General features: G+C 41.0%; 1 protein-coding gene across 2 annotated transcripts in view; it reads left to right on the top strand.

Moving 5' to 3' along the window:
* Positions 1-14,847: 14,847 nt before the first annotated feature.
* The window catches only part of HOMER2 (homer scaffold protein 2), a 160,816-nt gene continuing 160,350 nt past the window's right edge, over positions 14,848-15,313 (top strand). Inside the window, exon 1 of one of the 2 annotated variants that reach the window (XM_036735747.1) lies at positions 14,848-15,026. In XM_036735747.1, coding sequence (XP_036591642.1) covers positions 15,022-15,026 — 5 coding nt within the window. In that variant the 5' untranslated portion in view covers positions 14,848-15,021. The remainder of the gene's footprint in view (positions 15,027-15,313) is intronic. The other variant, XM_036735746.1, reaches the window with a different exon arrangement.

Genomic DNA, 15,313 nt, shown 5'->3' with positions numbered 1-15,313 from the left:
CTGATTCATAGCACCATGAACAATTTATTAGTGTGCCCATCTTCCTAAACCCCTTTAATATTGACTACTCCCATTATTGTCATTTTTGCCAATTTTCTGGATATACCATAAAACCTCAAAGTTGGTTTGATTTGTATTACTCTTAATATTAGTGATTTGGAGCCTTCTTTCATATATGGTCATTGATAGTTCACAATTTTTTTGAGTACTATTTGTTCATTTCCTTTTGCCACTTATCTATTGGGGAATGACATATATTATATATTTATATTATATAATATCTATCTCTATCTTATATATTTCTATAAGTGAACTCTATATCTTGGTTATCAAATCTCCATCTGAGAAATTTGATACATTTTTTTCAAATTAACTGCTTCTCTTCTTATCGCATGTGCATTAATTTTGTTTGTGCAGAAACTTCAATTTCATATAATTAAAATTTTCTATTTAACACATTACATTTTTATATTGGTTTCTATTATTCAGGTCCTCCTAAGCCTAGGGTTTTCATACAAAATGCCTTATCAATCTTATCTCTCTCCCAAGACTTTTTACTGGTATATTCTTTTAGCCTTTTCCTCCACCTCGAAACTTACATTTTCTATATCGTATCCCTTCAGTGCCTGGGTCATTATCACTTTCAAGGTGAAAATTAGTGAATAGAACAAAAATCTAGTAGTAATTGGAGATAATTAGAAAGAAATAGATATACTAGAGGGAAAATGATGATCTTCTGGAGACAATGCTTATGGTGTTTAATCCAGAGAAATGACTCAAATTGTGGGAATTTCAAGCCAGGAAGGAGAAGACAATGCCATTTTTAGCAGAGGGCAAGTGGCCACTTATTTAGCCAACAATGGTTGCTAGAATCTTTTATGTGAAAGACTTTGAATAAAGGAAGTGACCAGCAACTATAGAAATAACTTTCTAATGAAAACAAAAGACTCATAAATATACATTGACAAATATTTAGAGCATGAAACATTAACCTATAACTCTTATCATACTCTCAGGAGATTGGTACTCAAAATATTAAACCATGAAATGTTTTGTAGGACTCACGAACAGGTTGGTTTTCACTTTGTAGATTATTGGAGGCTGAAGTTGGCCAAGTTATAATGGGAACACTTGATGAATTTTAGAATATTCTGTGGAAGCATATTGGGACCCGGCCAGAACAAAACCATTGCAGTAGCAAACAGGGAAGTCATGCTTAGTCTTTTAGGGAAGGGGAAGTTAGGTGCACAATTCAATTGTTGTTGTTCATCCTTCTTTCTCAAAGAGGACTAGTGACATCAGGAGGGTGATAACTTACAAATGAATTGGATTTAAGTGAGGCAGAACTTTACAAAGTCACAATTGCAACTCAATCAACGGCCATATCTTATGGAAATCCATGGACTTTTTTTAGTCCTTTTATCTGTAGCTGAGATTCTTAACCTGGGGTCCATGAACATTTAAAAAACAAAACAAAACAAACTTTTGATAGCTGTATTTCAATATAATTGGCTTCCTTTACAATATTATGCACATTATTCATTTAAAACATCACCCTGAAAAGGGGCCCAGAGGCTTCATCAGACAAATGGGTCCATGACAAAAAAAGAAAAAAAAGTTAAGAATGCCTGTTCTACAATATCTCCATAATGATGGTTATCTTCTCTCCTCTAAGAAGTTGTTGTGAAGGTCACCTCCTGATGGGCAATGAGCATAGAGACCCAGGAGCTCCTGGAATCTCAAACTCAGGAGGTTTTTCACCAAGGCTAAACACCCATTTTAGGATTACTACTCACTCATCTTTTCTCAGGGAAAGAAACACAGTGCAGATAATTTGCAGAGCCTTGGGATGTGGTTTCAGGCTCATAGCTGCTGGAGAACCTTACTTCATAGCTTACATGTTTATTTTGGTTCCTTTAGAACTCTGCATGAAGTATTTTCAGTTTCAGTGTCTTTCTCTGTGAAAATGAATTTAATAATGCTTATTTTACAAGGAAATTGAGAGAACTGGCATTTTTTAAGGTTAGAAGAGAATTTAAAATACATTAAATTAGCAATACCAGAAATCTGAGCATAGTAATAATGACACTAAACTTCTTCTTAGTAATTCTTACTCTAGTCCTGAAAATATTGTATTGGTTTACCTTTTAGAAATATGAAAACTCTTTAATCTTATTAAATAACAAAATACTACTGGTATTGCTAAATAGGGAATTACGTGAATAGAAAACATGAGCATCCTTTTTTTTTTTTGGTAGGCTTTCAGATAGCCTGACATTAGATCTATGGAAGGTTATCATATTGATATAAACTCCTTTCAAAAGGGAGTATGTTCTGCCCTCCATGCTCTGGATATTTGAGAGACGTTAATGATGATAAAGGGGCAGCTTGGTGTCACAGTGGGTAGAGTGCTGAGCCTGGAGGCAGGAAGACCTGAGATCAAATCTGGCCTCAGGCACTCAGTAGCTTTGTGATCCTGGGCAAATCACTTAACCCTGTTTGCCTCAGTTTCCTCATCTATAAAATGATCTGGAGAAGGAAGTGGCAAACCCCTCCAGTATCTTTGCCAAGAAAATCCCAAATAGGGTCACAAAGAGTTGGACAGAATTGAAAGATGACTAAACAACAACAAAAGTGATGAAAATGAAGAGAATGTCCTGTCAGTCAGCCATTCCTTTATAGTTCAGTTTCTCAGGCTTGGAAATCGTTATCAAATGTCTTACCTATAGTTATCTAATCTACCACAGTTTTAGTATGGAATGTTAGTCAGGGCAGTTCTGCCAGTCAGGCTATCAGATTCTCTGCAGCTTTCTGCTTCTCACACAGAAAAACAGACAACAACTTGACTCACAGATCTGGCTGCTTATAAGTTTACCTGCAGGCAATGGCCTCCCATATTTCAAGGAGAGTCTATGTCTTACCTCTCTGGTGGACATTAGATACCAGCACCATCCTGAATATAGTAAAAGTCACAATCTGCAACACTAGCACATAGCAGATATGAGAATGTAGTCGTTAGTACAACTACCAGGGGCTGAATTTTTAAAGCTTTTTTTTTCTTAGAGTGTTGCATAAAAAGTTTGGACAGACATCATTAGATTGGTGAAGCAGGCCAACCTAGCATGGGGTTGGTGACTTTTTTTTTTTGACTATGGTATCTTTCAAAGACTGTCTGTCAAGTTAAAGAATTGCCTCCTGTATCAGTAGAGGGAGTGCCCATACTGATGAAATTAATATCCTTTTCCAAAATTTTGAATTTGTATAAATATATAACAAATATTATTATTTACTTTCCCAGAGTAGGCATGCTACCTTGCCTCATGATTCTGTATGCATTGTAGTAAGAAACCTGCCTTCTGTTCTCTTGCTAGATTCTTTAGCTTCATGGGGTACTAGACCCCATGGGGAAGGCCCAACTACTTATATCTCTGATCTTGGCACTATTATAATTAAGTTATAAGCTTTGTGTAGCTTGTTGTCATTCAGTTATGTCTAACTCTACATTCTCCCGTAGACTTTATCTTTGTCCATGGGGTTTTCTTGGCAAAGATGCTTGAGTGTTTTGACATTTCCTTCTCCAGTGTGTTCCCATCTTACAGATAAGGAACTGAGGCAAGGAGGGGTTAAGTGAATTCCCCAGAGTCACACAGCTAGAAAGTATCTGAGGCTGGATTTGAACTTGGGTCTTCCTGACTCCAGGCCTGGTGCTCTCTCCACCTAGCTGCCCCTTGTATATAACTTAGCCTTCAGAAATATCTCCTTCCATCACTTTCCCCTTAAATTCCAAATAAGCTCTAAGACCCAAGCAAAACAGCTTCATTCATCTATTCTTTCAGCAAATATGTATTAAGCTCGTGCTATGTGTATAGCATTCTGCTATGTTCCACAAATGAAATAAAAAAAGGTCTTTGACCTTCTGGAACTTATTTAATTGGAGAGATAAGACACACATGAAAAAGTACATAACACCTTTTTAAGAGAGGATATGGTAACTAGAAAGCTTTCCTAAAGTAGAACAGAGTGCCCAGAAATGTGGTGGGCTCCCTCTTCTCTTGATGTTTTCAAGTAAAAAATAGACAGGTCATATAGAGTTTCCTTCCAACTCTGAGTTTCTAGAGAGGTAGTGAATGGATGGAATAGACAAGAACCACCATAGGAATTCAAAGAAGCTGATGATTGCTTTTTGCTAAAGCAGTAAGGAGTAACCTTCTGTGGTGTACATAAAACTTGAGCTGGATTTTGAAGGGTGGGGACAAAAGTAGTAGATTTTATTTTTATTTCATTTCATTTCTGGAGGCAATTGAGGTTAAGTGACTTGCCCAGGGTTATATAGCTAATAAGTATCTGAGGCCAGATTTGAACTCAGTTCCTCCTGATTCCAGGGCCAGTGCTCTATCCATTGTGCCACCTCCCTACCCCATGGAGGGCATTTTAGAGAAGGTGGGTACAGCAAGCAGAACTACTAGATGGTACATAGAATTTATGTTGTGGTAGCAGTGAGAGATAAGGTTGGAAAGGTAGCTTGGGGGCCTGACTTTGGATGGCCTTGAATGCCAAGCTAAGGAGCTTGGATTTAACCCCTATGGGTAATTGTTGTGTGGAAGCCTGAGAAGGGTGCCTACAGCCTGAGGTTGAGCAAATGATGATAGAAGCACCTGATGAGTTTTAGAATGTGAGGGTGGAAAGCAAATTCGGATCCAGAGAGAACAAAGCTATATCTGTATCAAACATGGAAGTCACATTTACTTTTAGGAAATGGGAAGCTAGGATAGCACATGTAACTCTAGGGCAAGTATAAAACTATTGGGAATAAATTGTCAGTATATGCACTTATCCAGGGGAAAATGCCCTTTATATGCCTATTATATCCAATTAGAAGGTGAAAATAAAGCATAATGACTGTTTTCATCTGTTTGCTTCCAATCAGAAATGTATGATGATTGTGTTATAAGCTTAGTTTTGAGTTTAAGAGGAAAAGATAAACATGAATAGAGGCTTCTTTCCAATCTTGGCAAGACAATAAGAGCTGTAGGAAACAAAGCAGTCCCTGGGAAGCCTTATCTAACACCTAACAGCAGAAGCTGCTTCAAGGTTGGAGGGGAGGTGTCAGTGGAATAATTTCCCCTTGTCCACTCAAGATCCAGTATCAATGAAGTGTTGTAGAAGGATTTGGGAGTGGGAATGATGCTACATGTAGAGTCATTGTGGTGTAGTGGAGGGAAAAAATGCTTGACTTGGATTAAAAAGAGGCACAGGTCCAAATGCTGCTTCTGGTACTTACTATACGATCATGCCAAGTTACTTAATGCCTCTAAGCCTCAGTTTCCTTATCCTTAAAATGGCTATAATAATACCTATCATACCTCCTTCACAGCATTATTGTGAAGAACAGACTTAAGGATAAGTATTAAACCTGTGATTTTCCTGGTACAGGGAAATGTCCCATATATTCTACCAATGCAGGTTAGCACCTTTCCTGCAACTTATAGTCTTAGAGAACTTCCTAGATCATGAAGATGTTAAGTGACTTGCCCAAGGTTACACAGCCAGCATGTGTCAAAAATAGAACTTGAATGTAGTTCTTCTTGGCTTTGAGGCCAGCTCTCTGTATCCAAAATGTGATGGAAATGTCAGCTCTTATTAGAAAGCAACATTTTAAGAAGATGAATCTGATAACTGGTGTGCAAGCTATATGGACAGTAAAAGAAGAGTCCAGAGGCTGGGAGACCTAGCCATCTAATTTGAAGGAACACTTTGTTGGTATTGGCTTCATCCCCACCCCAACCAAGACCCTTTTTCCTTTATAAAGGGACTTAGAAGCCCACCTAGCCCAATTTACAAATGGTTGGATTAGCTGAACTGTTCTTCCATATGTTTGGGATATAACACAGCACTGATTGTCTCGTGTGGAATAACGTAGGCCAACTCTGTATCTTTTCCTATGGATGAGGGAGAACATTTCTTGTACTATGTAATGTTTGCTCTTGCTTTACTCTTCTGAGCCCTGTAGAGCACACGAATTTTCTCAATTCTATTAGATGAAAGGCATTGTGGATATGAACACAAAAGTGACACCGTCCTTATTCCCAAGATGCTTACACTCTACTCCAAAGCAGGAAGTACATGCTAAGAAAGGTTGTCACTTATTTCTCCCGTAGCACAACTGGAGACAGATAAAGGTCTCTTGGCAATCTCCATTTCTCTGTCATTCCCTCTGGCAGAGGGAAAACCTGATGAAAGAAATATTGGATAACATTGATGGTTCAAGAAGGGCGATGAAGAGATAATGCAACATGAGAAAAAACTGGCAATGACATGGAGCTCCTGGAGTACTTCCCAGAAAAACCTATAATACAAAGGAGGAAGGAAACAAGCAAGGGGAGAAAGAGAAGGGCTGTTCCATGTCCAAATACTGTAGAAACATTCACTTCACTTTCCGGATCCACCCTTTCTTCCTCTTCATATCCACTGTGTAATCCCTTGTGCAAATATGACAGTTATTTTATTAGAAGAATATTGTTGTTCAGTTGTCTCAGTTGTATCGGACTCTTTGGGGTTTTCTTGGCAAAGATACTGGAGTGGTTTGCCATTTCCTTCTCCGGCTCATTTTGCAGATGAGGAAACTGAGGCAAACAGGGTTAAGTGACTTCTTGTCCAGGGTCACATCGCTAGTAGTGTCTGAGGCCAGATTTGAACTAATGGAATATTACTGGAGGGAAAGGGGAATAAACATTTTTATAGCAACTACTATGTGTCCGGCATCGTGCAAAGCACTTTACAAATATTGTCTCATTTATTCTCAACAACTCTGCTGGGATAGGTAGCATTATTATCCCCATTTTACAGAGGTTAAATGCTTTGCCTAGGGTTACCTAGCTAGAAAGTATCTGAGGCTAAATTTGAACTCAGGTCTTCCTAACTCCATGCCCAGTGCTCTATCTACTTCGCTACCCAGTAAATGGTGAAGCTTTGAATGTTATGGATAAGTTCACTTACCTTGGCAGTGTACTTTCCAGGGATGTACATATTGGTAATGAGGTTTACGCACACATTGCCAGAGCTAGCTCAGTGTTCTGGAAGCTCCGAAGGAAAGTATGGGAGAGAAGAGGTATTAGACATTACCAAACTGAAGGTCTACAGAGCTGTAGTGCTGACCCCATTGTTGTATGTTTGTGAAACCTGGACAGTCTACCAGTGCCATGCCACGAAATGGAATCACTTCCATTTGACTTGTCTTAGGAAGCTTCTGAACATCACTTGGCAGGATAAGGTACCAGACACTGAGGTCCTTACTCGAACTAAACTGCCAAGCGTTCAAACTCTGCTTCAGAGAGTGCAGCTCCAATGGGCTGGCCGTGTTGTTTGAATGCAAAACATATGCTTGCCAAAAAGACTATTTTATGGAGAACTTACACAGGGCAAGCGCTCACATGCTGGTCAGAAGAAGCAATACAAGGACACTCTCAAGGTCTTTCTCAAGAACTTTGGAATTGATTGTGTAATATGGGAGACACTGGCATGGGACTGCTCAGTATGGTGTTCCCACACCAGAGAAGGTGCTGTGCTCTATGAGCAAAGCAGAATTGAAACAGCTCAAAGGAAGTGCAGGATGCAAAATTTAGAATATCTTCACCCCCCCCAAATGTTCACATGAACATTGTGTGGTAGAGCACTCTGAGCTCCTATTGGTCTGATCAGCCACAGTTGGATGAATTGAAACTTGACTCTAGCATAGTGATGTCATTTTGGTCCTCTTTGAGAGGAAGGACAGCAACCAACCAACCCAATTTCCTCCATTCAAGCTTTCCTTTCATTTCAGGCTGTTCTAGATTGAGTAGCAAGAGTTATAGAGTGCAACTATTTAATCTCATTACAACAATCCTCACATACCTCTAGGGCTCCCAGTTACTGGATCAAGTATTGAAAACAAAACAAAAAACCCAACAACAAAAACAACAAACCTACAGGACTTATCACATCCCTATTCATCTTCTGATATGCTAAAACTTATACTGAGGAATCCTAAAGTAAGACTTCTCACTGAGCAAGCAAACGTGCCATTTCTTATTCACTATTGTCCTCACTTTACTCTTTTACTCTGAATGTGACCCACGAATGAATAGTTGCCCTTCTTCTTCTGCAATCCCACATCCCTCCATTTCTTTAAAACTTGGTGCAGAAGAAACTTTCTCTAGGAAACTTTCCCTGATAAACCCTTGCCACTTATCCAGTCCTCAAACTGAAATTTGAATGTAATGCAGTCTGTTCACTTTGGAGACTGAGATAAAGGTTAGAAACTAGTAAGTATTTGGGGAAGAAAAGTATAACAATATGTGAAATTACTGCTGGGTCCAGGGGGTCTGGAGCACTCTCACTTTCCCTCTCAAGGGGTCTTTGCTCCAGTTCCCTAGAAGTGGAATTCAATTCTGGGGAGCCTGGCCCCCAAAGAGAGGGCCCTTTCCCCCCCACCCTTTGACTCTTCATAACCTCCAACCTAGAGCTCTGAGGAAAATCATTTCACTTTAGATTTGATTCATGTCTAGGGTCTTTCCCAAAAAATGAGGAGTAAAAAGGAGTTAGTGTAAACTGTAAATCAGGTATAGGACAGCTATTTCTTTCCTTTACACAGAAGAAATGCTTAATACAGAAGACTCACAAGTATATACTGACAAAGACTTAGACAAGCAGCATTATATTCTTCCAGAAAGTTGATATTTAAAACATTAAAGCACAAAGCATTGTTTGACTGCTGAGTAGGCATTTTATATTTACAGCATTTGCACTGTCTCCTGCAAAGACTATCTCATCTAGCAAACAGGCCAGGATTTGGGCTCTTCTTCCTTTCAGAGATAGTCCTCTCTTCTGAGAAGCATTATAGTAGCTATAGGGGGTATTTCCCATAGTACAGCTAAGGGACCAACTAAGGGACCTAAGAGTTCTTGATCTTTTGAACTCATGAGATTGTCTCCAATGCTGCAAATATCAATTTAATGATTGCTGTTTGATCACCTATGCTCAGAGAAAGAAACATAAAACAGAAGGGGCAGCTAGGGCTTTGAGATTCAGTCTCAACCTCACTTAGGCCAACACATATATATTCTGGCTGCTGTGTGAACATGCTGATATATTTGGAGGGAGGAGCTCTCTATCTCTTGCCTCAGAGGAGGTTCAGAGAGAGACTCAAAAAGTCCTGACATGCTTGGCAGATAGGAAAAGAGTGGTCCAGAGGGTGGGTTCATCTCCTTTACTGAAAGGGTATCTCTTCCTGGCTTAGTGGTCAATCTTCTCTGAAGCAGTCACTCTCTCCTGCTGCCATCACAGAGACCAGGGAATTCTCTGTCATCCCAAAACACCAAGTCCTTCAGGACTAAGTTAGTACACTTGGCTGCCTGGAAATGGCCAGGGCGCAGGCTTAGGACTCCATGAGAAGGTCAGTTCAAATGCCTCCCTCAGTGCCTTGCACTAAGAATCTCAACAAAGTCCATGTGGCACTAATTCTTAATAGTCCCCCAAATGCCTTGTAAGAACCTCAAGCAGTCCATTCCCATAGTTCTTAGACAATCCCCAAATTAGCTGTCTTTAGGGAAGGCCCTGAAGGCTCAGCATTCAAGGTAGCCACTATTACAGTATCTGCTACCTGCCAGCCTCTCCCTCTTCTCATCCTTCCTTTAGTTTTAGGATCATAGGTTCATGAGTCTAGAGCTAGAAGGGACCTTAGAATATATTTAGTCTAACTCCTTCATTTTATGAGTAAGGAGAATGAGGACAAGAAAGGGCTAATGATCTGTCTAAGGTCACATAAATGGTAAGCAGCAGAAGGGGGGTTCAAATCCAGGTCCTGTGACTCTAAGGACAACATTCTTTTCATTTCAATTCTGTCTGTGTTTTTCTGTTTTGTGACTTAAAATTCACCCTTAATCCCATGATATTACCTAGGGGTATTCTTGAAGTAGTTTTGGGGAATGGGGGCTTAATTTAGGGGTGTGTGTGTGTGTGTGTGTGTGTGTAGGGAGAAATTAGGTAATGCTTAGAAAATATTTAGTAACACAAAGTATGGACTAGCAATCAATATTTTATTGGTTGAGTACCTACCATGTGCTAAGCACTGGGGAAACAAAAAGAGGCAAAAGACCGTTCCTGCCCTCAAGGAACTTGTGATCTAATAGGGAAGGCAATATGCAAACAAATACATAGAAAACAATTACATACAACATAAACATAAAATAATTAACAGAGGCTTCCTGTAGTAGGTGGAAGTTTAGTTTGGATTTAAAGGAAGCCAGGGAGGTCAGTGGTCAGAATGGAGGATGCAAAGAGTCCTAGGCATGGGAGAGAGCAAGAGAAAATGCCAGGAGCCAAGAGATGGAGTGTTTTGTTCCTGGGACAGCAAGGAGGCTAGTGTTACTGGATCAAAGTGTAGCCATTGGGGAGTAAGATGTAAGAAGACTGCAAAAGTAGGAGGGAGCTAGGTTAGGAAGGATTTTGAATACCAGATAACATTTTGTATTTGTTCCTGGAGGCAATAAGAAACCACTGGAGTTTATTAAGTAGGAGAGTAGAAAAGTCACTTTAGTGGCTGATTGGAGGATAGATTGGAGTGGGGAGAGACTTGAGACAAGCAGAGCTACCAGCAGGTGATTGCAACAGTTCAAGTGTAAGGTGATGAAGACCTACACTAAAGCTGTTGGCATTGTTAGAGGAGAGAAGGGGGCATATTAGAGAGATGTTAAAATTAGTGAAATTGGCCAGACTTTGAAGTAACTTGGTTAGGGGCATAAGAGACAGTAAAGAATCCAGGATGACTTCCAGGTTTCAAGCCTGAGGAAGTGGAAGAATGGTTGCTCTCTACCGCAATAGAGAAGGCAAGGAGGGTTTAGTGGGAACAATAGTAAGTTCCATTTTGGACATGTTGAGTTTAAAATGTCTACTGGACATCCAGCTCAAGAGGTCTAAATGATTGGAGGTTGTGGGGAAAATAATTTATGTTGTTTGGGAAAAGTTAATATACTATTTTAATCTGATCTTATGTGATTAAAGGTTGTCCATATACCACCTGACCCCATAATTCTCTAGGAATACTGGAGATGGCTATATTTTGAGTTCTCCCAGGTCCTAGATTCACTTGAAGCATCCTTGTTTTGTGTTACCACACCTGGGACTTTGGATGGGTCCACCCAAGCTTGTATTTTGGGTTCTCTTGTGTTTTGGCTTCACCCAAATTTTATTTAAGTTTAACTTATGTTTTATTTATTTTATTTTATTTACAGTTACTTATATCTATCTCAATCTATCTTGTTTTAAGTTGGCCTCTTGTCAACTTTGCTTAACTGTGTACATGTGGATCCTGTGCTAGTACCCTTGTCTAAATCCTATATGATGTCTCTCTCTCTCTCTCTCTCTCCCTCCCTCTCCCCTTTCTCTCTCTCTGTCACTTTCTTTTTTTCCATATATATGTGTATATATATATATATACACACATAAAGAGATATCTTAATATCTATCTATCTATCTATCTATCTATCTATCTATCTATCTATCTATCTCTATCTGCCTATCTCACTCCCCAAAGTGTTAAATGACTATATTAGTTTAGACAATTTGGCACAGCTTATCCTTAGCCTGGAAATTTTACATATTTCAATTTATTGACCTTGGTGACTATGGATGAGTCACCTATCCTCTCTACTTCTCCCAAGTCTCACTTTCTCCTCCTGTGTAATTCCTGTCCACGTCCTTCCATGATTCCTTTACAGAAGATCTACCCAGGTTGCTGAAAGCCTCTGAGTCTTCTAATATTTTGTGGATAGAGTACCACAATAGCGCTGTTCATTTGTCATGTCACTCTTAAATATTTCTTTAATTCTTTTTTAAAATTACAATCATTAACACAAACATTCCAATATACAAAGAAGGGCAAAAGAGAATTGTATGTGAGATCATAAACTGTTATGCAACTTTATTAGGTTGAACAATATTGCCATGTTTTCTTCCTTGTATTTTTTGTTTCATTGAGGCTGCTTTCCTTTTTTTTTTTTAAATCTCTATCACATCCCATAAACACTCTGACCCCACCAAATAGAAGTCTTCCCTTGTAACAAATATAGCTGGCCTACATCCTTTTCAAGTCATATATGTCCCTGGTGTCTTTTATGCCACATTGCACAAGTCATTGTTAGCAACATATTGTAGCCTACTTGTAACCTACCAAATATCTTCTAGGTTACCTGAAATTTTGATTCTTTTGGAAGAGTCCATGGATCACAGGCATAACATCATTGGGAGAATACTGATTTTTAAAAGATGTGATTTGGTAGCAGGGAGGAACTTGAGATAATTGAAAATATCATACAATTTCTCCAGTTTGATGTAGCACAATCTCCTATTTAGTTCTAGACCTAGTGCCATCTTCAGTGACTATCTGAGAGATATTTACTCTGGACCAACTTAACTAGCTGTCTACCCAACTGCCACTGTTGGGGAAATGTCCAATCTCTTAGATCAACTACAATGTAAAAACTGTATCTCTTGTATCTAACAGATATGAGCACTGCTAATAGTGACTGTTCCCATGATAGAAAACTGGCCAGTTACTTCCAGTTGTTTGAAGCCTCCAGGTGACCACACTATACTAGGCATGATCTCTTACAACTTTGCTTATGGTGCCTTTTCTGGTGAGGTACATGGAGAAATGATTGGCTATTCTCTGTAAGCATTGAAGAAAAGGGCCGTAAGTAAGCTCTGAAATCCTTACATCATTGACATTTTTTAGGATTCCTTCCTCGGATGCATCTTCCTGAACAACCTGTAGTTTCAAAGAAAGACTAGGGGAAAACCATCTCCAGTCATCCTGATCTATATTTCACCACTGGACCCAGATGTCTCCAGAGGAGAAAGTGAGACTGGTGACTTTGTACAGCCTTCCCTCATTTAAATCCAATTCACTTACAAGTCATGGCATCACCTCCCTGATGTCATGGTCCTCTTCCAGAATGAAGGACAAACAACTTCTATGAGTGGAAAATAGGAGCCGGCCCACTGGGGACCCAACTGGAACTGGCCAGTTGGGCAACACAACACAGTTCCTACTCACTTGTGCACACTTGTGCCCACTCTCTCTGGCTCTCATTGATTGGCCAACAACAGGTCCCTGGGGAAGCCCTTCTTGATCATTATTTGGGCCTTGATTGGCTTAGAGTGAATGTAAATAGCAATTGTTCCTGTTTTGGCCAGAAACCCTGAGGGCCTTTCCCTCCCAGATTGATTTTTTTTTTTGACTAGGTAAAGAAGCCATTCTCTGCCTCATTTCTTACCTAGCCTGAATCAACTGGGTGTTGCCTGAGTCAGACTGAGACCTGTTAAAGACCTTAGCTTATAAAGGCCAAGGTCTCCCATCACATCCCAGGCCATCTTCAGGCATCCTGATCTATATCTTGCCACTGGACCCAGATGGCTCTGGAAGAGAAAGTAAGGATGGTGACTTTGCGCAGCCCTCCCTCACTTAAATCCAATTCACTTGCATGTCACCTCCCTATAGTCATGGTCCTGTTCAAGAACAAAGGACAAACAACAGCAATGGGAAAACTTCAGACTAAAGAGATTCAGGATATCTTGATCTCATCTGTGCGCATATGTCAGGCACGATAGCAGATGACCATGCCCTTCATTCCTTAGTAGATGGTTTTGTAAATTGCTGTCACAAGTAAGAAGAAAACAAGGAAGCAAGCAAGAAAAGAGAAGCAAGGAAGCAAGCAAGAAAGATGAAAGAAAGAAAACAAAGGTCTTGACTTGATAGCCAACCTACTGGTGATGAGTTTTTCCCAAGGTAGCTAGACTGGTCTTTTCAAAACAGACATACAGTTCATTACCAGCAGTACTCTGATGTCTTTTCTTTCCAGCTTCTTAGTAGGTAACAGATCTTGCACATAGCCTTTAGGAACCCAGGATCATTTCCATGCCATGTGGGGGCAGCGTAAGGCTTAATAAAGATGCTTAATAAATACTTGTTGAAATTGGTACAGTGGAAAGGTCACTAGAAGGAGCATCAGTGCATCAGGAAACCTTGGATCTATCTAGTTCTTCCTACACCACTAACTTAATTGGGCATGTCTCAATGTTTTGAGGGCCTCATTTTCTTTCTTTGTCAAAAAAAATGAATTAGTCTAGATAGGGTGTTCTTAACCTTTTTTGGTGTCACGGACCTCTTCTCAGGACAGTTTTATTGCCTACATTCCTAATGGAAGATGGTAAATTTCATTTAGAGATTGTTGAAAATAAAGATACATTTTTTTCCCATCCAAGCTCACAGACCCTCTGAAATCTATCCAAGCACCCCGTGGGGGTTTGTAGACCTTAGGTTAAGAAACCCTGGTCTGATGATATTTAAGGTTCTTCCCAGTTCTTAAGTTCCGTGGGTCTAAGTATTCCAGACTAGTTGGCAGAGATAGGGATGCCCAGTTATCCAGGTGTATGGATCGCCCTAGAGTGGATCTAGAGTCATTCGGCTGAAGACAGCTGTGAATGAAACCTGGTGCGGGTTGGGGTGCGGCGGGGAGGAGGGACGAGTGTGTTTAGCCCAGCATGGAAACTCCTTCTCTCTCCTTTCTTTCTCCCTCCACTCGGCAGCTGCCCAGGATGTAAGGTATGGTGCTGGGCCGGTGCTGGTCCCCAGCTGGGCTCTGGGAGTATAGACTCTGGGAGCCCATGCGCACCGCCAGTGCCGCGGGGGACTTAAGGTTATGTAAGGAGCGGCGGGAGGGAGAGAGGGAGGAGGCAAAAAGAGGGAGGAGGCGGAGGCGGAGGCGGAGGGAGGGAGGGCTCGCCGTCGGAGCTCCCTGCCGCCCCGCCCCCGCCCTTGCCAGGCGGCGGCCCCACAGCCCAGCCGAATGGAGCCGCGCCGGGATTGAGTGGGGCGCAGACTAGGAGCCGCATGTGCCAAGTTCGGAAGCGGCTGGAGAAGCTCTTCTGCAAGAAGCGAATGCCAGAGAGTCCCGTCGGAGTGGGCGGCCAGGCAAGCCTGCAAAGATGGGGTGAGTGCGGTGCCGGCTTCTCACCACTCCTCTGCCTCTTGCTCCCTGCCTTCTTCCCTCCCCTCTTGTCCCTTTCCCTTTCTTTTCCCCCCACCCCAACCGTCCTTTCTCCATATACTTCTCACTTTTCCCTCTTCTCTCCTTCCTTCTTCCTCGACTCTTGGCTTTCTCTGTCTCCCTATTTCGGGACTCTCGCCTTCTACTCTCCCTAGTGCCTCTCATAGTGGCACACCGCTCTTCTCCGCTTGGAGCTCGCCGGGCAGCCGGGGGCTGAGGAGCGCTGTTGG

Source organism: Trichosurus vulpecula, chromosome 8, assembly GCF_011100635.1.
Source record: "Trichosurus vulpecula isolate mTriVul1 chromosome 8, mTriVul1.pri, whole genome shotgun sequence".
In the NCBI taxonomy this organism is placed as follows: domain Eukaryota; kingdom Metazoa; phylum Chordata; class Mammalia; order Diprotodontia; family Phalangeridae; genus Trichosurus; species Trichosurus vulpecula.
The sequence above is the reverse complement of the archived record's forward strand: the minus strand, read 5'-3'. Positions and strand labels throughout refer to the sequence as shown.